The following is a 24,720-nucleotide window of genomic DNA, read 5'->3' as shown; positions in this document are numbered from 1 at the left end:
GAAAGGAGATAGAAGAGTGGTGTCATTATTCTAGTATAAAACCACATCAAACAGGCGGATTGATTTTGGCCTCTATGATTGTTTCGTAAAGTGTGAGCATCTCTGTCAGCATCTCAATTTCTCAGAGGAGCACAGCACAAAAATGATGTCATTGTTGAATGCAGAAACACTAGGTTTCATTTTGCCAGGAAAGAAAATTCTACATAGGACCAAACTTGGTTCCCTACTCCTTAGCTTACAAAATAGTGGTTCTAATGCAAACATGTAAAGCATGGGTAACAGAGGACATCAGTGAGGCACTAACTGAAAGATACCGAAAGATTGCGAATGCTTTCCATACCTACCTTACTGCCATCGGAAAGGGATACAGAACAGACGTTCATTTTATCTGGATCTATACAAAACTTTAACCAGTTCTTTTATGGATTGTGTGCTATTTTTCAATCAAATTTTGGTCATTATATATTTTTGCATAATCCCAAACAAATATATGCAATGCATTCAAAAAGTATCTGACCTTCGAGTATAAAAAGGAAAAACATTTCTGTATATCACTTCCAAAATGTTTAAATTCCAAACATTAAGAAAGTGTACATATGGTGCAGGGAAGTCATTCTTTGATGTAACAAAAAGCTTTTACCCTCACCCAGCCCATCATGAATCATTTAAAGTATGGCAAAACTAATATTTCTAGAGAGATGGAAAAGAGAAGTGAGGCAAGTCAGAAAAAGACAGGGAAAGAGAAAGATAAAGCAAAAAAAGAAAATTGAGCTTAGGCAGAAATCAGACTTTTATTTTAAAAAAAAGAAAGCAGATTTAAGCAGAAATTCTGCTTTTTCTGAAATTAAAAAAAAAAAAAAACTCCAGAGAACTAACCTCCTTGTTTTTACATTGATTAATCAGGAACCAATATCTGCAGAGAAAAATTATTTTTTTTTATGAAACTTAAAAACTTACCTGTACCATTCCTCTTGATACAATGCCACACATTTCTTCTCTTTATTTGACAAAGTGTATTTTGGTAAACTTGGAGCTGCAGATTGTAATTCGTTGTGTAAATCCAAAAATCTTGTCAAATCCTAATTGAAAATAAAGATACAAATTGAGGATGATGAAATAGAGTTTATCCGAACAGAACTAAGTAAATGAATAAATAAATAATAGTGAAATATGTTATTATATTGCCAACAACATGGTACAACGATATCAAATAATAATTGGTTAGTCTGTAGCAAAGTTTAATTTATCAGTTTAAAAGCTTTTGGGGTTTGATTCTGAAAATCCAAAAAGATAACTTCATGTTAGATTCATTGTTGGTTGCATTATCATTATTGCTGTGGATGAGAGTAAACATTGATGAACTTCTTTTTAATTTCAATTTCAATTTATAAACAAAAATAAATCCTAAAATGACCAGTCTGTTTTGGTGTTTATTTGATGAAATGTTTAAGAGATGAGTCCATATATCTATATTATCAATTTTGTAAAATTGAGAGTTGAAATGAGATTTATTAAATAAAACATCAAATAGAGACATCATCTTCTTTCTTCAAATATATAAAATTATCCTGTGAAATTTTAAAAGTTGGACCTAAATAAAATTTAAGCTAACATATCAAGCTTTGATTCTGACTAACCAACTTTCATTTGTTATTGTTATCCCATGCTATTAGCAATATAACAATGAACTTTACTAGTTTATTTAGAAAAAAATATGCAGTCCCACCTAGATAACTGGTTATATAAAAACATTTTATGCCTAAAAATAAAAAAATAAAAATCAACAAGGAGAATAACTTATTCATTTAACATCATTTTTTTTCTTTGTCCAGAAATCAAACGTTTTTTGACATACTGCAGGCTCACTCTCCGTTTCTTCTGATTCAGTGAGTTAACTGATCTCAAAATTCCATTGTATGGTCTTGCCAATCAATTATTTACTTTGGTTTACCAACCTTCCTGCAATTCAAGACTTCCATGCTTCTACAACAGGAGGTTGATGTTCCACATGACTGTATCAGCACAACTGATTCATTCTCAGGATAACATCCATGCAGAGTAAATGCAGTTTCAGCAAATAATCCAACCTAATGTATTAGGTTTGGTTAAACTTCAGATTGCATATCCATCTAATCATGGGTCTATATTTTATTGCAGCCGTGCGAAAGAGAACTGAACAAAAGTTCAATATTTGCTATGTAACATGGCACTCAATTTTAATTGGAAAAAATATAAAAAAGAGTTGTCTCCCTTAAAATTTTTTTTTTTTCTTTTTGTATAAATATAAAAAAAATGTGCAAGCAAATAAATTACGGTGCTGGTCCAGAATTCCCTATATTTAAATTTTTTTTTTTTTTTAAATCTGTATAGTGTACATACCTGTAACAAAAAGAAATTGCATTCCAAAAATCATATAAATTAGTCAAGTATTTATAATAAATAAATTTAATAACTATAAAGACCAATGTCCTCATGTAAAGAATGGTTTTCTAAAACCTTGCTAGTTTGAATTATTTTGAGTGCTCTACCTTGCTTTCAAGATGGTGTTGTGATACTGTCGCTGTTCACTTAGCCATAAAATTTGATTTTATGTAAAATTAAAATTACTTAAACAATTGACATGATTTTTGGTGTACGATATTTTCTTTCTATTATAAGTACATACATCATACAGATTTTTCCTTATTTTTATTTTTAATACTGTCCAGTTTTTATCTTCCCCAAGGTAATTAGAACTAAACTTGTCTTTAAGACAAGCATATCATTTCTCCCAATGCAATGCATTTCTTCAACCTGAACTGGCCAAGTTTCGCTTCTATACATAAATTTTTTACAAACAAATACTTACAAGTGAAGAAAACGTATTGGCCCAAAATAATTCCTCATTAACAACGGATGTGATCATCACTTGAAATACTTCTGCAGGTGCTTTAAAACAAGACTGAATATCAAAATGCTTTACTAGAATGCCCATCTTCGTAGCTTCCGGTTTTAAATAATCATCTGAAATAAATTAAAAATTAACAAAAAAGTTTTAAATGAAACAAAACAATTTTCTTTCACTGAATTTACATTTATTTATTTATTTTTTTTTATTTATTTTTTTATGGAGTTTGGAGTTCATTTCTTGACTAATATTCAGACAACACGACAATTGTATATGGCAACACTTTGAAGAGCATATGGGGTCAAGATCTCACTGATTCTCTCTTCAGATCTAACGCGGGTGGTGCAATGGTGAGTATTTTTAAGATTGGAAGGAAGGATTTTGCCTAGGTTCATTAATATTTAACCTATATTGTTGGTTTTATTAAGCCAAAAATTACTCCTTCACAAATTCTAAACCATTATTTTATCACTTGTTTTTGAAGTACCAAATTGAGTAGTTTCCTGTCATCCTTTGGAGCCACTTTTGATCATCACTTTGGTGACCTTACATATGCAGGTAACATCATTCTGATTGGGCTGACTGCTCATGCCATCACTAATCAATCCAAACACCTGACAGCTGCTCACGCTAGACAGGGTCAATCTGGAAAACATCATTTGTCTACTATAGTTCAACTGTTGTACCAGTATAAGAATATCACTGATATTGACAGATCTCAACCAAGAGGCATATCTATTAGTTTATGGTGTGGATAATCCTTTTATAGTCATGGTCAATGAAGGTGACTGACTTAAATAGTTTTCAAGCATGACAGTTTGAGTAATGTTATTAAAAATGAACAATAGAAAAATATATTAGTATTAATCCATAGAATTGGTGATTAGATAATGCTGTATCAGATTGCAGATGCTGATAACTGTGTATATTTATGTAGGTGTACACTTTGCAACAGTAGTAAATCAAATGTACCAATCCAAAATGGCAGCCAATTTAAGATTTAATATTGGTGAATGCATCAGTGAAGCAGTTTTTCAAGATGATTAATAAGGCTGTTTTATACGGACTTAAACCATATGGTAAATAAACGGATGCTATGTAAAAATTGTTTCACAGTATTTGAAAACAAGACATACAACATCAATAAAAAATTTATAAAACCACTATCTCCACGTTTTTTTTTGTTTTTTTTTTCTTTTTCAAGGATTTTGTTTTCTGATCAAAAAGCAGATAATTCACATCAGAGGCTCTAATGATGTGAGCTATCTGATTTTTATTAATATTTCCTTTATTTTCTCTACTTTTGGAGACATTAAAAATATCTTCCAATCTACTTACCAATTTGGGGAAATTTTTGCTGTCGTTTATCTTCTTCCACATGCAGATGTGGGTTCTTATCTTGAAAACCATTGGGAGTAGGATTCTTAGCCAAAGACATTTTACCTTCAATCATATGAGTTGAGGAATTTGTTGCCTCAAAATTATTTCTTCTTTGTTGATGTTCATGATGATGCTTTAGAGAAGAAGATATACTAAGAGTTTCTAGTTTTTCGTCAAGCGGGCTGGATCCAGTGGGCTGACATACATGTTGAGGCAGAGCTAAAATAGAATTTCAATTATTTTAAGAATGTTATTTTTTAATGATTTTTTAAACTAAATCCTTAATATACATATGTGCGTAATGAAAATTATGAAAATATTTCAATGTGATGATGAAAAAAAATGAAAAATCAAAAGTATTTATATATATTCATCAATGCTTCCTACTCTTATCATCCTGAGGAAAAATGAAATGTTGATGAATATATAATTTTGGTTTTTCCTTTTTCAATAAATATATATATATACATGATCTCCCATGAATAACTATACATTTTCTTTTGTTTGAACAGTGACTGCACAAAGTTATCTGGATATGCTACAACTGCAGTTTTTAACTTTATTGCTACAGCAGGATAGTGCAAGAGGGCTCTATTTTTAGTGTGATAGGGCACCAGTTTATCATGTTGCACTTGTGTGACACTAGCTGGATAAAACCTGCCTTGTGAATGGATTGGTAAGTGTGGATGGCTTGAGTGGTTATCTCATTTTTCAAATTTGACACCCTTCACTCATCAAAACATTATAACATCATTGAATATAGGAAGTGTCATTGAAATTGTACACCAAAGTATGACAATCTCAAACCGTTCCAATCAATTATATACTTTAAATCTTACAATTGTTTCATATTTTGAAAAGATGGTACAAGCAGATGTGACTCTAGATTTTATAATTAATTAAGATTTATCAGAGGTTTAGATAATGCATTCAAACTGTTTTTAAAATTGCGATTATTTATAATATAAATCTCACCTGTCTGTTTAAATGCATGTATGTTTGTATCTGCCTAAAACTTTTGATAGAGGCAACGGATTTTCATGCGATCAGTATCATTTTGAAGCGTTATCCTTTGGACGACAAATATGGAAAAATTTACTAAAAACATTAATTCCTTCATCTTCAACTGAGCACTTTTCCTACAAGGAAGAGGTCACTTTTTTTGCCGATATTTTTGAAGTCATCCTCTCTTTTTGATTGACAAGCCTTAATTTAAACCTTCATCACTTCCGGTTTGGTGATGGACGCAACAGCTAAGACGTCACTTTTTTTTCACATTCTTTTCCTCCTTTGTGTACAGGTTTGAGCCTGCCTACTTTTTTTTTGGCTCAACATACACCTCCAAACACCTGGGCAATACTGGGCACCCAGGCTAGTCATAAGATAAAAGAAAGATTTCTCACATCAGTTTTGACAAGCCGCTGGCCATTTTTATTATTTATAAAATCAGAACTCAGTTTTCAAAATTTGCTGATTCATATTTTATTTACCAATAAATGTTCATATATATTTACCAATAATTGTATATTTATTTATTAATAAATGTTCATATTTATCAATAAATAAATGTTGGTACATTAATGACTAAAACTTGATGGACAAGTCAGGCATAGAGTGAAGTTTATTTCTACCAAATATGGGTGGAGTGCAGAAAATATTAATTTTATTATTGATTCCATAAGTTGCATTTATTTTGGGGAGGAGTGGGAGTCACCTTGTCTAAAAATTTGAGGAAAAAATTGATCGTTAGAATGGTTTGTTATGAGCCACTCACAGACCACCAGGTGTATATTTACAAACCCTAGTCTAGTAAAAATGAAATTCGAGAATGAAAAGGAAATAAAAATAAAACAAAAAAATACCTTTATTTTCCTTTTTGATATTTTTTTTAGCAAAACAGGGACAAAATCCGACAGACGTTACAAGGAGGGTGCTGCCCTTATAATCAGATTTATCAAATTTACAAATCGCCTTCTCTGAATCTCTCGGGTTGTGAAATGTCATTAATGCTTGTGTGCTGTATAAACAGAATTACAATAAAATATAAATTAATTTTTGTAAAAAATGCCATTGAATATGTATGTTATAAACAGGGTATATATTTAAAAAACATGTATGTTTAATATATGCACAATCATCATAGTTGTGTATATAATGTGCATACTAGTTATCAATGCAAGAGGCTTGGAGAAGAGCTATCTGGCAAAATCGTCAAACACGTGTGATCCAACTCCCTATGATGATCGAATAAACAGTTATAATAGAGCTGGGTTGGAGCTTTTGTTATGTGAACAATTCTGGGCAATTCTCGATTGCCTTGTTGACTCCATTTGTTTGGTCAATGACGCAAACCTGGAAGCCGGGCGATAGGCAGAGCCTATCTACTCCTTAAACAGTTTAGGTTTGCAAACCAGTGATTTGATCGAGTTACCAGCTCTAGAGAGGTTGTCGTCCAGGTTTGCTCAAAATAACAAGGTACTACAATATTGGCCTTTTGGTCAAGATCAAAGTATAGTATCTGTTCTTCAGATGCGGCACTTCCATTTCTCGTTCTCTTTCAGTGGAGGAGAAATCCTTAACAACTGAGACAATTTTTATTTTTGTATCTTTTCTCCACATTAAAAAACGACCTTGGTGTCTCACTCTGTCCCGTGGGGAGGCATTGTAAATAGGTACAATAAGGCTGACTCAGATGCTATTAAAGATCACATCAGAGATGCCCCATGGGGAAATATCTTTTCTCTTCCTGCAGAAGAGTGTGCAAATGAGACCACTGAATGGTTCAAAGTAGCAACTGAAGCACATGTTCTCACATGGAAGTTTTATAGCAAATCTCACCCTCTCCAATGGTTTACTTCTACTTGCACAGCTGCCATTGCTCAGAGACAATATGCATATCGCAGATTTATCCGGCATTAGTCCTGTGCAAACAGACAAAAGTTTATAGAAGCTAGAAATAATTGTAAGAAAGAAGTAGCGACACCTAAGAAAGAATACACTGAAACCATCAAGAAACACATTAAAGTGCAGAAATCAGAAATTCATGATTTCTCGAAAATCTACAACAGTGTTGTAAATAATGGGCAATCCACAATTCCCCCAACAATTATGAAGTTGTTTGCATGGCAACCAAGAAACCTAACATGCTTGTCAGTCAGTTTGCCTCAAACTCTTCCTATGGTATTACTGGATGAATATTTAACATAATTAAATCTTTCTTAAATAAGAGAAAAATCCCAGTTGTCCTTGATGGTCGGACGTCTAAATAATGATATAAATGCAGGTATACCTCAGAGGTTGATCCTTGGATCTTTATTATTCTTGATATTCATAAATGACCTCTCTGATAAAATAGTCTCCGAGATGCTGACGACACAATGCTCTATAACAGACATAAGGGGAAAATGAATGAACACATTTCCAAGGCAATGGCGAAAACACTAGAGGAAGACCTCCAATCTGTAGTGGGATGAGGATAAAAATGGATGGTAACATTCAATGCTCCTGAGACTAAGCTCGTTTCCTTTCATAATTACAAGAAACCTTCTCAACCATCAATAGCTATAGCTAAAGATACATTACCTGAAAGTACTTCTTTCAAACACCTCGGCTTAATGTTCACAGGAAACACAAGTTGGAACACATACATCGAGAGCATTGCCAAGGCTGCTGCAAAGGTGGGCTCTCTCTACTGTGCTAGAAAGTTATGTATGCCTGGAAGAATCCTGTACCTCTACAAGGCCACCATTCGCCCATGTATGGAGTATTGTTGTTACATTTGGACTAGTGCATCTGCTACTAGTCTTTCCTTCCTGGACAGGGTTCAAAAGAGAGTTACCAAAGTGATAGATCTTAAACTGTCATCTAAGCTTCAGCCTCTGTCCCATCGACGAAATGTTGCATCCCTCTGCCTGTTGTACAAGTATTTTAATGGTGGATGCTCCGACAAACTACAAGTCTTTGTACCCCCTCTATGTAAATATCCTCAACAAACTTGACAAGCAGCAAAATCCCACTCCTACACAGTAGAGTACTTAGGAGAGTGATTATGTATGCTTGGTACTGGACCAATACGAAGAGAAGGGGATATGATGCAGCGATCACTGATTAGCTAGAATGGACCTGAGAGTGCCAGACCCAACCCATCACTCCATTATATAAGTTTATGCACGAGCAATTTTGAACATTTTAGACAAGATTACAGATTGGCAGAACCACCGGTTGGGAACACGGAGTTGTTTTTCTAACTTCCTGATCATGAATGGAATTTTAGTGCTTGTTAATTCGACCTCCGCCCTGTGCCACTCCCACTGTGACCAGTCAGCTGATTGTCAAGCTGACAAGAAATAAAACTAAAGAGAGGAAGAAAGCATGAGATCGTTGCAGCTTACAGATTCTCAAACTAACTGTTGATTGAGTCGTGTTTGTTACGAAAAGTGTATTTCAGAGCTATGGGTGACTGGTTCTCTAGGTGAGAGCACTATTGATACATGTGTGAACTGTGGACTCAGAAGTGATTTGATTTTCAACTACCTCTATACTTATCTTTGTACAGTTGTATTATATTAGAACTATGTAGTTATATAGTTTCTGTTAATAGAATTTTTATTAAAAAAAAAAAAAAAATGACTGAAATTTTTACTTCTGCGAGGTTGTTAACATTGCTACCAGACAGGATGGTAAACTCGAGTTATTTTTCAAGAGACATCAGAAAAGGAGTGCCTAGTTCAGTGCCGGGAAAGGACTGTAGCCCGTGGATCAAAAATATCATAAAATGGCATGTGGCCATACCTATCTCTCTGGACTTGCAGACTTTTCTTGTTGAAACAGAATAATCAAAATCCCCCATCAAACCCTGTGTCCGTGTAGACAATCAAGGCCAAGCTAATGTGCTGTAAGAGTTATTTTGGGTGACCAGAATAGCTGTTGAACTTTCTTAGGTTTTCCGTTATCAGAACCACCTAAAATCGAACTCATATAACTGCGGTCGTCAAGTCGTGTCTGGTGCCATGTGTGACCCTTGAGGTCTCCACCCTGTCATAGTTGGCTTCTGTTTAGACCAAGATACGACCCCTGCGCCTCGTCTCGTTATACATGCTAGCACGGAAATGGACGTTAAATAATGATGCATGTCTATGGATATGTAAACATATACAATAAACAAGTTCAATAACCAGGATGAATAAATATTACTTGAGACAATTTTTTAATATGCTAGTCTTAACAGACTACTATCTCCAGTCCAAGTGCGCAATTGTTGACAATAATAACTTCATGCATGTGTGGTACTTAGATAAAGGAGTATACCTTGCATTACACCGGTTTTTTGTTTGCTGGCAGTTGGCACTAAACTTGAAGACCCTGGAATAAATGTCTCCAAAATTAAGTACAAGACAACTGTCTTATTTGAGTTCCAAGTGCCTTTATTCTTAGATGCATGTTAGGTTGAGTCACACTGCCAGGTCTACACACTTCCGTTGATTGATTACATTATTGGAACTTCCAATGTCTCCACTTTCTGACTGATTAACTCTCTGATTTGTTACTGTATAAAAAAATCTTTCTTTTGTACAATAACTCCAACCTTTCCCTGATTAGTCGTACACCTATATTCAGCTGTTCCAAAACTCCAATTGCATTCTCTTTGAAAATCAGGCCAATGCTACTGTAAACTTTTTAAATTCCTCGTCAAATATTTATCTTTTTGTTTCAACAACTGGTTTCTAAGATTCTTTTTGTTTAGCTATGCAGACTGCATATTGAATCTAGCTAATATACTCAATTCTGTTATCGCAGGGCCCCTATATATATATATATATATATGAGGGCATCTGTTTGTTCATATACGGCACAATCACGTTGACACACCGGTTCTTGCCAGATCACCGGTTAAGCAATGTTGAGCCTGGCCAGTACCAGATGGGTGACCATTTGTGAAGGCTAGGTGCTGTATGTACCTTCTGGGAAGGTTGGGCGTGGGGCCAGCACCCTCACGCCGTAAAAAAACCTCAGTCGCTACAAAAGCATCTACAAAGTTGTAGATGGCCTATGCCTCTTAGGGGCTCAAGGGTATGGATAGATGGATCTGTTTGTCCATCCAACTAAAATGTCAAAAACTTGGAATATTTACACCTAGAAAACATACGTGTACATACATAGGGCTGAGAATAAAAAAAAGTACTAAAAATTCATTACCTTCTTTTGGGGTTGTCATTATTGATGATATTCACACATGACGGGCTGAACTCATGGAACAAGGAAAGAAGCTGTTTCTGAAAGTTTGCAGAACAAAGAGAAATTGAGTCTTGGAATAATTCAGATTCAAAACATATGAAAAACAAATTTTTTCATGTTTTCATTTTGGTTATTATTTTCACTTTTACCAAACAAGCAAAATTTTGATGGGATTACCATTTTCAATTTTTCCAAATTTGATATATCTGATGCTATTTGATAAAAAAAACACAATGCAAAATTTCAACCTGATCAGATAAATAGTTTTTGATTGATCAATGTTTCCTTGGCATAACTTTAGAAATACTTCATACAATATGGAAAAGTAAAGCTCAAATGAGACATTGGCCCATCCTTACATTGTCAGGCGGAGATATACAATTTCACAACTTCCATTCTTGTTTTTACATTGTTTCAATCATTGTGCTGTGTGACCATCTCCAGATGTTCTTTGCTGCAGTCAGTAACCATTGAAGAATTTTGAACTGAACTTTATTCAGTCGGTGACATTTCTGACAATTTGTATCAGTTAATAATTTTAGTTGAATTAAATTTTAAATGTTTCTTTTCTGGATTATTCAGATGATTAGTTTCATCTTAATTTTATATTCACAACATTTTGTTGATGTAACCTTTGACCTTCTTCAGATGATGCATGAAACTACTTAATGGAGCTAAAAAAAAAAAAAAAAGTAAATAAAAATAGTACTTCAAGGTCAAAAACTTGCCAACGATAAGTGTTACGATGTGTCTTAAATAAGTTTCCAGACTTTTTTATACAGGCATTTAAAATTGTTGTAGACTCTTGAAAATTCAGTATGTTACTACTATTATATCTTATGAAATGACTGACCAATTTTTATGATTTCAAGTTCAAATGAACAGCTACGACAGGAATTGGAATACACACTACTAAAGCCTGATTACCACAGCTGGTGAATTTCAAAAATACAATCTGTATGTGAGGAAACTTTTGAAGAATGATATGCAATAAAATTATATTTTAAACTTGGATAAAATGCCACAAAAACGTATGGAATACTTCAGACTGCTTTTGGATCATCTTGCTTGAATTGAGTATCAGTTTTTGAGTGGCATAAGAGATTCAGGAAACGCAAGGAATCTATAAGGGATGATGAGTAGTGTGGGAGGAGTAAGGAAGTTAGAACACCAGAGTTAATTGGCCAAATAAAGAATTTCATGGATAAGAACTGTCATGTGTCTATAGAGACAATAAATGCAGTTTGATGTCAGTATGAGAACTGTACACACAATTATTAGCAAGAAATTGAAGACGTGGAAGATTTGCGCAAAGTTTGTTTCAAGGGTGCAATTCACAACTCCATCCTTGTCACAGACTATAAGATGGACATTAAGACAGTTCCTAACCCTCCCTATAGTTCAGACCTTGCTCCCTGTGACTTTTGGTTAAAAACCTTAAAGGCTGTTGTTATGAGACAATTGAGGAGATGGCTGTGACAAGGGTCATTGACATGCTCACACAAGAGGACTTCCATGGGGCCTTCCAGAAGTTGTTGGAACAGTGCAAGTGCATTGCAGCCGGAGAAGATTACATCGAAGGGGACTAGAGTTTAATGTGTGTAGTATCAATGAAAGTACCCATACCAAAAAAAGCATGGAAACTTATTGGAAGGCACCTTGTAAATGGAATAGAATTTCACCTGTAGTATGGATTGAACTTTCAACCTCAAAATCATCATTTAAGCTTGATGGTCAAATAACGTCTTTAATAATTGGGGCACATTTCGATGTAGAGGTTATATTGGCCAAAATGTTGTAAAAATAATAAGCAAGATGAGAATAGTAGTTTTAGTAATCTGAATTATCAATCCTCATCTCCAAAATTTCCAATTTTGGTGAAAACTGATACTTGACATCAAAAAATTCAGTAATATTGAGAGTAGTGTCTACATCAGGTAATTAAATAAAAGGTGCTCATGCAGTATATTCAGAGTTATTTCCCTTGAACCACATTAACTTATCTCCCTTTAATTATACTGGCAACAAATGAAAGAACTGTTCAATAATTTTTAAGTACAAAAAAAAAATTACAAAAAACTAGCACTATGCATGTGAGTGATTTGAAATTGCGGTTTGCTCTCTTTCTTAACAAGGTCAATAATAATATTCTTTATTCTCTCTTTTTTTTTTCAATTTTTTTTTGTCTTTACTGAGAATCCAACATGTTTGTCGCTATAAAGGCATTGAAATTGGAATATTAAATCTTCAAATTTTATAAAAGATTTAGTCCAAAATTCTCAGAAGGCACCTGAAGGTAATTGACACATACGATGGTTGAAATGTGAGTGCTTGTTAAGATACAGTAGACAGATTGATTTTTTAAAATATGTTGTTTTAAGCAAAAACAATATCACGTACTTAATTATCATGTCAAAAATAGTAATATATCCAAAAATTTATCAACTAGAAAGGGATTTATAGATAAAAGTAATTTTTATAGAAAATAGGTTAAAATCGCATTTTTATTAGATGTTATAAAGTAATCAGTAAGTCTAAATGCAGGGGACATAACTTCAAAAGAAATATTTTAGATTACTTGTATCATGGCTGCAATATTTATTGTCTATAGTGATAGACTTTTTTTTTTTTACTATAAACACAATAGCAGTTGTTCTACTTCATGAATTTTTTAATTTTTTTTTTATTACATTTTCACCCCAAACAAGGCAAATTGCCACTTTGATCTAGGGGGCTACTATCAGGGACATAAGCTACAGGGGTACTTCTGTAGGGAATTGAGCAGCAAGATGTCGGTTCACGTTACACTTGAACTTCTGCATGTCAGTACAGTTGGGGAAGCAGGGACCCGGAAGGGAATTCCAAAGTCTAGCAGTTCTGGGGAAGAAACTACTGGAGTAGAAGGATCTCTTACATCGAGGGATTTCTACTGTGAGGGGGTGGGATTTTGCTGCGTGTCGAGTTTGTCGGGGGTATTTATGTAGGTACAAGTGCTTGTAGTTTGTCGAAGCATTCACCGTTAAAGTACTTGTAGAACAGGTAGAGGGTTGCAACATTTCATCGATGGGACAGAGGTTGAAGCTTAGATGACAGTTCAGGACCTATTAGGTTGGCAACTCTCTTTTGAACCTTGTCTAGGAGTGAGAGATTAGTAGCAGATGCGTCAGCCCATCTATGACAATACTCCATACATGGGCGGATGGTGGCCTTGTAGAGGTACAGGATACTTTCAGGCATAAATAACTTTCTAGCACGGTAGAGAGAGCTCACCTTCTTTGCAGCAGCCTTGGCAATGCTCTTGATGTATCTGTTCCAACTCATGTTTCCTGTGAACGTTAGGCTGAGGAGTTTAAAAGATGTATTTTCAGATAAAGAGTCTTTAGCCATTGCTATTTGTGGTAGAGAAGGTTTCTTGTAATTATTGAAGGAAACAAGTTTAGTTTTGGCAGCATTGAATGTGACCATCCATTTTTGTCCCCATTCCACTACAGATCGGAGGTCATCCTCTAGTGTTTCTGCCATTTCTTTAGATATGTGTTCATTTGTTTTCCTGTCATGTCTTTTATAGAGCATAGCGTTATCAGCATATATACCCATCTCACAGACAATTTTGTCAGGGAAGTCATTTATGAATATTAGGAATAATAGAGGTCCAAGAATAGACCCTTGAGGCACTCCCGCATTTATATCATATCGTTAAGATGTACAACCATTGAGGACAACCTGGATTTTTCTCTTATTTAAGAAGGATTTTATTATGTTAAGTATTCTTCCAGTGATAATGTATGATCTGATTTTCCTGACCTTCATGCCATACCCTGTCAAAAGCCTTAGATATATCTAGAGCTACCGCTCTAGCCTCCCCTGCTTTGTCCAGTGAACGGTATATACGTTCAGAGATTACAGTTAGGATGTCTGCTGTGGAACGGGCTTGCCTAAATCCATATTGTTGGTCGGTCAGAAGTTCAGCATTTGTAAGGTGATGGACTAGAGCTTGGTTAATTATAGACTCAAATATTTTGGTAAAAAGTGGGAGGAGGCTAACGGGGCGATAATTTAGTGGGTTAGTTCTTTTGCCAGAATTCTTGAAAACTGGTATCACAGAAGCAGTTTTTCAGCAGGCAGGAAAGCAAGATTCATTAAGGCATTTGTTGTAAAGTTTAGAAAGAACTGGAGCTATTTTTGGATATATTACTATTTCTGACACTACAATTAAATACGTAATATTGTTTTTGCTTAAAACGATATTTTTGAAAAATGGATTTGTCGATTACATCTTAACAAGATCCAAAATGTGAAAATCTTGGTAGCAAAACAGTCATTATTATATATGTAACACACCAAATCTGCATGGTACTCTACTAACAAGACCAGCTATGCCTTCCTATTGGCAAACATTTATGATCATTTACAGAACTAGGTTATCATTAGTACTAGATTATCAGTTTGTTGAGGAATCCAACTAGAATTATTGCTACCCATGGAATAGCAGGATATTTGGTTTCAGTTTACTCCTCTAGATTTACCACGTTCTCTCCATGCACATCCATGTTAGCAGAGTAACTTTAAAAAGGATTAAGTTCCTCAACACCCATAGACGGTCATTTAGAATGAAGAGATTATAGTTAGCAAATCACATAGTGTTAGGATGCATAGAAACCAGTCCATGACGACCGAATTCAGAAAGCTATAACCTTTCTGCAAATCTTTTTTCTCTGTTGGTTTGCAGAAGATTTGAAATTGTAAAAATAACAAAAATGAAAAGAATTGTCCAACAGGTGTAAATAACGATATATCATCCCAGGAATATCATCAAATAAAAAATATGATTTTAAAATAGAGAAAACAAAATAATACTCACGTAAGACATTCCAATGGGGAAATTACCGATAAATAACGTCGCGTGATCTTGAGATGACCGTTTGGACTTTTCAGCATCTTCTGATTTATACTCATCATGGCTGCAACTCGTATGATCATCAACTGAAGCTTTGTTTAATAAATTACTATCATTACTCGGAGATTTGAAAAATGTATTTGAAGCTAGAAAAATAAAAATATTTAAAATTATAAAACAATGAGAAAATTAACCAAAATTTATCAATCCAAATGGTACATATCTATTATTACATGAAAGCTGAGATAATCAACATTTGTTTCCAGCATTTTTTCATGTAGCATTCCTCTGCCTGTTCTACAAGTATTTTAATGGTGAATGCTCTGACGAACTGCAAGCACTTGTACCCCCTTGATGTAAATACCGCCGACAAACCCGATAAGCAGCAAAATCCCCCCCTTCACAGTTGAGATCCTTAGATTTAAGAGAGCCTTCGACTCCAGTAGTTTCTTCCCCAGAACAGCTGGACTTTGGAATTCCCTTCTGAGTTCCTGCTTCCCCAACTGTACTGACATGCAGAAGTTCAAGTGTAACGTGAACCGACATCTTGCTGCCCAACTCTTCACTTAGTACCCCTGTAGCTTATGTCCCTGATACTAGCCCCCTACATCAAAGTGGCAATGTGCCTTCGTTGGAGTGAAATTGTAATAAAAAATCACATTTTTATCACATGTGTAACGATGGTGCATGCCCAGCTAACACCAATTCACCTTGATTACGGGCTAAGGGTCAGAGTGGGTGTTTGACAAGGGGTTTAAGGAATTTATCTTTTTTTTCCAAAGTCCAGAATGTGTTTTTATTGTCGATATGGTGGACAGAAAATAAGTGAAATTGACAATGGCGACAAAAATCTGCTCTATTATCTAGGAAATTTTGTCGTCAGCTCACATGTTATGTTTAACAGACCCCTCGTGTAAGTGATAGGAATTAAAACAGAAAGATGAGAGTTCATAAACTGATAATACAGGTTCTTTAAGAGAAAAATAATTTGAGTTGGAGAGAAAGAAAGAAAAGGGAAAAACTGAGGGTTGAGCATATTTGTGCTAGTAATCATCATTGTCCTTATCTGGCATTGCCTAGGATTCATTAATATCTATTTTATTTTTTTTTTCAATTACACATTTCACATTTTTTAAGTTACGAAGAAATAATTTTTTTATTTTATTGCAATAAATATTGGATAAATAGTAAAGTAAAAAAATGTGTAAATCATGTACGGGCAAGAAATGCATAAGAACACACAAAGTCACAATTTTATTAATATATAAACGAAAAATTCTCATATAAGAGATAACAACTATTATAATCTACAAGTTAAATTTCATCAAATTAGGATATATTTGAAGTTTCAAAGAAATTTCAGCCCCTACAGAACCTTTTGGAAATACATAGAAATTTGAGACCACTTCCATTGTTTTTCTCAAAGAACTTAATACATATTATCAAGTTTTTTAAGGAAGGTTCTTCCAACATAGCTCCCTGGGCAGGGAATAGCGCTTAAAAATTCAGAACTATTTCCATTGTCTTCCTTAGAAAATTTTGCACATAAATACACTTTTAGCTTTTATCTAAACACTCTAATCTTTCTATAAGAAATACGCATACAGACATTGACATATATAAGTTTAGTGCTTATATTAGAAATTATAAGATTACTTACAATTTTTTATATTTTTACACAAGTCATATTTCTTCATTCCAGATTCTTTTAATTGTGATCTGTCACCAAAATTCATTTGACTCTTAGAAAATTTACTGCTCGAATCATTGTGGATATCAAAATCACTAGCATCCTCAATGTCTTCCAATTTGGGCATATCAGAAAGATTTGTTGACATTTTATCTGAAAAACAATGTGTGTATATATATATATATATATGTATATAAATAAATAAAATTCAAACAGTCTAACAAATTAAAAAATAATTACTTCTTTTCCAATCTTCAGATTTTGTAATCATGCCCATATTCCTTTATTTTCTTTTAAATTAAAAAATTGACAAAATTGCATGAATGATTCTAAGCTACAAAACAAGTATTGTTAAGAATTGTGCATTTCAACGTACTTAAAGAAAGAAACGGTAAGATGGTCAATATCTTAAGTTTGGAATATAGACTTTTCTTATTTATCTGTATATGCTCTGTAGTTACATTGAGCTTCATAAATTAGATGATTGATATAAATAAAAGGTGAAATATAACTGAATAAACATATTTCCCCACAGGCTTAGGGTCAGATCTTTATCAGCCAGATCAATGCAGACACAGAAACTTGGCTGCTGCATCTATGCTCTGATGTTGGACAAGAGACTGACTTAAATTATCACCAATGCTTCTGCAGCTGGAGACAATGGATAGGTGTGCTGCACCCTCTAGATGCTGGATAAGCCTACCACCAACAAAAACAATTTAAGTAGAAGTTATGTAAGAAGTAAATAAGTTTTTATACATGTTTTTAAATAACCAAGCATCTTTTTATATATAAATTTAATTACTATTTAACAGAGTTAGAAGCAAAACTTGTAAATAAATTTGAAAGTGTAGTTTAAAATATTTTTTAAAAAGAGCATTTGAAATATCTTTGAAGCAAAATAGTAGTACTACTATTATCTATTTACTTAGAAAATAGAAATAGTATAACAATAGACTTTATTCATCTTTTATAAATAATTTTAACAAAATTTAAAATGTACACAAAGGTTTTGGGGACATCTTTGGTAATTTTCAAGTTCAAGCTAAACACGTACATATAGAAAACTGTTCTTTATATAATAGACTAGTAGAGATAACCAGCATTTTTTGAGCAATGAAAAAGAGAAGAGTTTAAAAAAATGCAATTTCTTTTAAAACTTTTCCTTTCTCTCACTGCACACACCCTCAATCACGTTACCTTTTGAATACATGCTTTCTTCCAACTGGCTTTCATTTTCACTTTCTTCATTGTTCTTGGTCAATGCTTCTGTTGCTTTGAGTGCTTCAGTATCAAAGAAAAAGGAAGAAAAATTTCCCAGATCAGTTTACACACACATAAACACAAAACATACAACTTTCCTTTATAATAAATTGTGAATAAGAAATTGATCATATTCACTGCCTTTTCCTTGATGAAAAATAAGTTAAAACAAATGATAAATATGAGATAAGAATATAGGATTATATTGAAGTAGCTGTCTCCCAAAATGATAGAGAAATTTTATTGATTAGTTTTGTTTGATTTTACAAGCAATGAAAGAGCTAATTAATTTACTGCATTGGTTTGATGTCTGAATGAACCAAAAAAGAGAGTAGAGGCCATCCAAACTTAGGATTAATGGTAGGATACGGAGTATTTTATTACAAGTTGTTTAAAATCTAAAAATACTGATTTTTTTTTTTTTTTAATTCGATTTTCCCCCCCAAACAAGGCACAGTGCCACTTTGAAGCAGGGGGCTACTATTAGGGACTTAATTAGCGGGGTCATTATGAAGGGAGATGAGTAGAAACATGTTTGTTAACATTACACTTGAACTTCTGCATATCAGTGCAGTTGGGAAAGCAGAATCCCGGAACGGAGTTCCAAAGACCCGCAGTTCTGGGGAAGAAACTATTGGAGTAAAAGGCTTTCTTGCACCTAGGGATCTCTACTGTAAAGGGATGAGACTTAGTAGCTTGTCGGGTTTGTCGGGGGTAGTTACGTCGGGGAGATACAAGTGTTTGCAGTTCGTCAGAGCATTCACCATTAAAGTATTTGTAGAACAGGCAGAGGGATGCAACATCTCGTCGATGGGACAGAGGCTGAAGCCTAGATGACAGTTCAGGACCTATCAGGTTGGCGACTCTCTTTTGAACCCTGTCCAGGAGCGAGAGACAAGCAGCAGATGCACCAGCCCAGATGTGACAACAGTACTCCATACATGGGCGAATGGTGGCCTTATAGAGGTAAAGGATACTGTCAGGCGTAAGTAGTTTTCTAGCACGGTAGAGGGAGCCAACTTTCCTTGCAGCAGCCTTGGCAAGTCTCTCAATGTATCTATTCCAGTTCATATTCCCTGTAAACGTTAGGCCGAGGAGTTTAAAAGAAGTACTTTCAGGCAATGTGTTCTTGGCCATTGCTATTGGTGGTAGAGAAGGTTTCTTGTAGTTATTGAAGGAAACAAGCTTAGTCTTAGCAGCATTGAATGTGACCAACCATTTTTGTCCCCATTCCACTACAGATTGGAGGTCATCCTCTAGTGTTTCTGCCACTTCCTTGGATATGTGTTCATTTGTTTTCCCCTCATATCTGTTATAGAGAGTGGTGTCATCGGCAAATATACCCATCTCCGAAACAATTTTATCAGGGAGGTCATTTATGAATATCAGGAATAATAGAGGTCCAAGGATAGACCCCTGAGGTACTCCCGCATTTATGTCATATTGTTTAGATGTACGACCGTCAAGGGCAACTTTGATTTTTCTATTACTTAAGAAGGATTTAATTACATTATGAATTCTTCCAGTGATTCCATATGATCTAATTTTCCTTAGAAGACCATTGTGCCATACCTTGTCAAAAGCCTTAGATATATCGACGGCCACCGCTCTACCCTCCCCTGTTTTGTCCAATGAACGGTATATACGTTCAGAAACTACAGTTAAGATATCTGCTGTTGAACGGGCTTGCCTGAATCCATATTGTTTGTCAGTCAGGAGTTTAGCAGCTGTTAGGTGCTGGACTAGGGCTTGATTAACTAAGGACTCAAATATTTTGGCGAAAAGCGGGAGGAGGCTAATGGGGCGATAATTTAGTGGGTCAGTTCTTTCACCAGAATTCTTGAAGACTGGTACCACAGAGGCGGTTTTCCAGCAGTCGGGAAAGCAAGATTCATTAAGGCATTTATTGTAAAGTTTGAAGAGAACTGGAGCAACCTCGGCAGAGCATTTTTTTAATAGCACAGCCGGGATGAGATCTGGTCCACATGCTTTTGGGGTGTCTAGGTTTTTTATAATAGCATGTACCTGAGAAGGGGTGATTTTCAAATCGTCTAGTGTGGCGTCTGTTCGCAGAGAAAAATCAGGGAGTGAGTGGTGTACCGAGTTCAATGTGGAGTTTGAGGCAAACTGACTGGCAAGCAGATTAGCCTTGTCAGTTGCCGTGCAAGCAACCTCATGATTGTTTGATAGTGGGGGAATAGTTGACTGTCCATTATTTACTACGCTGTTGTAGATTTTTCACAAATCCCGGGTTCCTAATTTCTGTGCTTTGATGCGTTTTCTGGTGGTTTCAGAGTAATCTGTCTTAGCTGTCTATCACTCTCTTACAATTATTTCTAGCTTCTATAAACTTCTGTTTATTTGAGCTGGACTTATGTCGGTTGAATCTGCGGAACGCATGCTGCCTTTGATAAATGGTAGCTGCACAAGCAGAAGTAAACCATTGGGGAGAGTGGGGCTTGCTATAGAATTTCCGTGTGGGAACATGTGCTTCAATTGCAGTTTTGAACCATTCAGTGGTCTCGTTTGCACACTGTTCCGCTGGAAGAGTAAAGATATTTTGCCATGGGGCATCTCTGATGAGCTCTCTGATGGCTTCCCAATCAGCCTTTTTGTAATACCTCTTTGTTTTGAGTAGTGGGTCTTCAGTTTTAGGGCGAGAATTTAGGCTAATTTCTACCATTATCACAGCGTGATCAGCATTCCCGAGTGGGCTGTGGGCATTTGTTGTACAGTCATTGGGAACCGTTGTCAGAAAGAGATCTAGAAGTGAGGCATGTTGATCTTGCTGGTCTGAGAAACGTGTCGGAAATGTAACCAACTGAGATAGGGAATGGGATATAGAGAAGCTATGTGCTGTGCTACCAGCTACGTCTGTGTGATTAGAGAATCCTAGCCAGTTACTGTGGTGGACATTGAAGTCACCAAATACATGTATTTGTGCGCTAATATCGAGGGAGAGTGCTATATCTATGCTGTCTGAGACTATTTATTAGGGTACAGTCTTGGGTTGAGGGAGAGCGGTAGAGAAAATACAAGTAGCTAATATATTTTTTTTTTTTTTTTACACAGTGATCACCACTTATCAAGGCCCGGAAGCCACTCAGGGAAAAGGGTTATTGCAAGTACATTACGTTAGTGTGGAGATTTGATGAAGTGTTTAATTAAGGGGGCGGTTCATTAGGAATTTGTTAACATTGGATTTGAAGACATCCAAGTTGTAGTCCGGAGGGAAGCAGGCAGACGGAACAGAGTTCCACAGGCGTGCAGTTCTAAGAAAGAAGCTTTGTTCATGGAATCCGCGTTTTGATTTAGGCACAGATATAGAGTGGGAAATTTTTCACAGTGGATTCAGCTAGATGGGTGTTTTTCGTGAAAGATTGGCGAGGGGGGACTAGAGATTGAAGTTCAGATATATTGTGTTGCATATTTAGTCTGAAGCACATAAAGGCCTGGTCCTCTGATTCTAGTTTTATTTCTCTAGTCAGGGGGACGGTGTTACGAATATAGACTCCAAGCCCATGCATATGTCTGACGAGTCCTTACGGTAGAGTGGGAGATAACCAGGCATGTTAAAGTGGTTAGAAGGAATGGAGGAGTGAAGGTTAGTTTCACTTAATGCTAAGATATCCGGGGTGTTTACAAGGAGAAATGACTCAACATCATCTAAGTTAGTTCTAAGCCCGCGGATATTAGTAAATGCAAGTCTCAAGGGAGGAGGCAGGTTGGTTTTCTTTGAGTTTGGTCTTGGTTTAAACGTAACTTTTGCTTGAGCTGTCATTTCATTTTATTTTATTTAAAAGTTTCAGTTAGGGTGAGTGAGTGAGGGGGTGCTGGACAAGTAGTTGTGCAGAATACGAGACATGCAATACAAGTAGACCATCAGCTGTCCTCACCCACAGGATTGTGGCCTTAGGAAAGCCCACCGGGGATGAATGCAGGGTCCCTTTCCATGCGCGACATGGCACTACAAACATCCCGATATTTTACAACTGTTGATGGAGCAGCCGCTCTAAGCGCTACCAAAGAGTTAGGGCTCCTGTACTATCAGTCGGAAACAGCAGCCAGGAACTGTCAATCCGGTACCCTCAATCCATTAGGCAAAGCCAGCTCAGTCCAACTGCACCGACATATATGGCACTGAAGTACCCCACTGTGTCCAGTTTAGGGGGATGGGATGTGGCGGGAGTGGGGAAAAGCGGCGTTCATTGCCCTAGTCAGGAAACAAGGTCAACCACTGGGTGATTCAGACGAGTCCTTGTGATAGTACCTCTACGCCTGGCCAATAGGCAAAGAAGGAGTATGAAAGCCGGGTGATAGACAGAGCCTATCTCCTCCTTAAGCAGTTTAGGTTTGCCAACCGGTGATTTGTTTGAGTCACCAGCTCTAGGAAGGTTGTCGTCCAGGACTGAAGAGGCCTCCCTCCCCTACGTTTAGTTTCAGAGTTTGCCTTCTCCTAGACGGATGACCTGGGAAGACCTACGAGTCCATCAGCTCCGAGGGGGTTCGCCCCACGCCTGGGTCCTAATCCAGGTATTTCTGCAACCCCGCATGGGTAGTTAATATTTATTGGTTATTTAAGTTAATATCTCCTAAAAAAATCGGGTATTTAGGTTAACTTCTACAGAAAATTTTCACTCCTCAAACGTGGTTAAAAAAGGACATTACTATGCTTTCCATTTTCATTTTTACTGGGAGAGGGTATAGGTAAAAATACATGCAGTGGAAGCAGCTAAATTTGCTACAGTATTGGATTGAGAGAGACGAGTTAATGTATGGTTAGATATAGTTTTGTAAGTTTAGGAATGTATGGTTAGATATGGTTTAGTAGGTTTAGGAATGTATGGTTAGATATGGTTTAGTAGGTTTAGGATTAGGATAAAGTGTTAAAGTATGATTTACTTGCTATTAGAAATTCTGATTTGGTGCCCAAACCGAATATTTAGTAGGACTGAAAGATAAGATATGCTTAGTATAGATACAAGAGAACATTTGATATGGAGTACAGTTATACCTGATAGATATAGGTTATTGCATATTCTGTAAGTATAGTTAAATATAGATGGATGGATAAGTAGTATTGTATACGAATGCATGGAATTTTAGACAATTTGAGTAAGTTGCCTTTAGACTACAACGAAGGAGGATGACTTCACCTTTCTCTTAATATCCGGAAGTTTGTATTTCAATGAGTACCGGTTTAGTTTGTGCAATAATTATTGCAATACTATCTCTTAAAGAGATATTAATGGTTGCTGTTCATTATAGATTACTTTAAGTCTATGTATAGGATTATGGCTAGTAAGTATTTACTTAAAAGCTTGGTTATGGGTTAGGAGTTATAATCAGGAGCATGCCTAGGAAATTTTTAGGTGTTAATGGGTATCGATTTACGAGTCTGTTAGGGTCAAGGGCAGAGAGCAAGGACCCCTCTAAGTTACGTGAAACGGATAAGGTTTAGTGGCAGCTTGGGAAATAGAGCAGTTTGATTTGTTAGTGATCAGGAGAAAGAGAATTTAAGTAAAAAATAAAAAGGTTTGTCATGCAAAACAGACAAGGCAGGCATCTTGGAGGTAAAGTATCTATAGGATGTACTTAGTATACAAGCAGCGGTATTTTGCAGTTTTGAGAGATTTGTAATTATAATTTGAAACATTTGCAAAATAAAAAATAAAAAGATAAAAATTAACAATGAATGATCATGGAAAATAAGATTTCCCTGGGGTGATCAAAAAAAGGATGAATAATGCATGAGTATTGTAACTTATATCGTAACAAGACGTAGGTCAAGGGTGTGAGTATATGTCACATTTGGAATGTAACTGCGATTGTTTTGAGAATTTCAAGTTGCAGACGGAAATTTAAATTATAAATATTATTCTATTATTTTGAAGTCTACCAAGTTTTAGTAGTAGATAATTTTTTTAACAACAAAAACAAAACTAAACTAAAATATATGCTTACTCTGATTAGATAATTTTATAAACAATGAGTGTCCCATCAACATTTTCCTATGATACAATTCTATTGCCTTCTCAGCTTCCAGAATGTTGGGTACAAGTGCAAAAGCAAAGCTGAAATAAATTGAAAATACAATTAGAAATTAAAATAAAAATGATCGTCCAAAATTACTTCTATATTTTATGCAAAACATGAAAATTAACCGAGAACTTGTTTTCTATCTGGATAATAGAAGTTAAATCGAAAGAATAATGGAAAAGTTTCTTTTCATTGAGAACTTTTTTGTAATGATGTCACAACTATTTTTTAAAAGAATCTTTTTGCATTAGCATCCTAATTATTAAAAATTTATTGCATCAATATTCTAATTATTATAACAGCGAAATTACATCAATTGGTCTTTGAAAA

General features: G+C 35.3%; 1 protein-coding gene across 7 annotated transcripts in view; it reads right to left on the bottom strand.

Moving 5' to 3' along the window:
• Window positions 1-24,720, bottom strand: part of LOC145259779 (uncharacterized) — a 90,162-nt gene that overhangs the window by 14,615 nt on the left and 50,827 nt on the right. For all 7 annotated transcript variants that reach the window (XM_080117534.1, XM_080117530.1, XM_080117535.1 and 4 more), the window contains 9 exons: window positions 24,316-24,425; window positions 18,289-18,372; window positions 17,059-17,241; window positions 15,363-15,544; window positions 10,463-10,539; window positions 6,130-6,284; window positions 4,226-4,486; window positions 2,849-3,003; window positions 958-1,079 (listed from right to left, as the gene is read on the bottom strand). In XM_080117534.1, the coding sequence (XP_079973660.1) occupies window positions 958-1,079; window positions 2,849-3,003; window positions 4,226-4,486; window positions 6,130-6,284; window positions 10,463-10,539; window positions 15,363-15,544; window positions 17,059-17,241; window positions 18,289-18,372; window positions 24,316-24,425 (1,329 nt within the window). The remainder of the gene's footprint in view (window positions 1-957; window positions 1,080-2,848; window positions 3,004-4,225; window positions 4,487-6,129; window positions 6,285-10,462; window positions 10,540-15,362; window positions 15,545-17,058; window positions 17,242-18,288; window positions 18,373-24,315; window positions 24,426-24,720) is intronic.

This window comes from Euprymna scolopes, chromosome 35 (genome assembly GCF_053919585.1).
Source record: "Euprymna scolopes isolate OS-2025 chromosome 35, ASM5391958v1, whole genome shotgun sequence".
Lineage (NCBI taxonomy): Eukaryota > Metazoa > Mollusca > Cephalopoda > Sepiida > Sepiolidae > Euprymna > Euprymna scolopes.
This window is presented reverse-complemented; position numbering and strand designations above follow the sequence as displayed.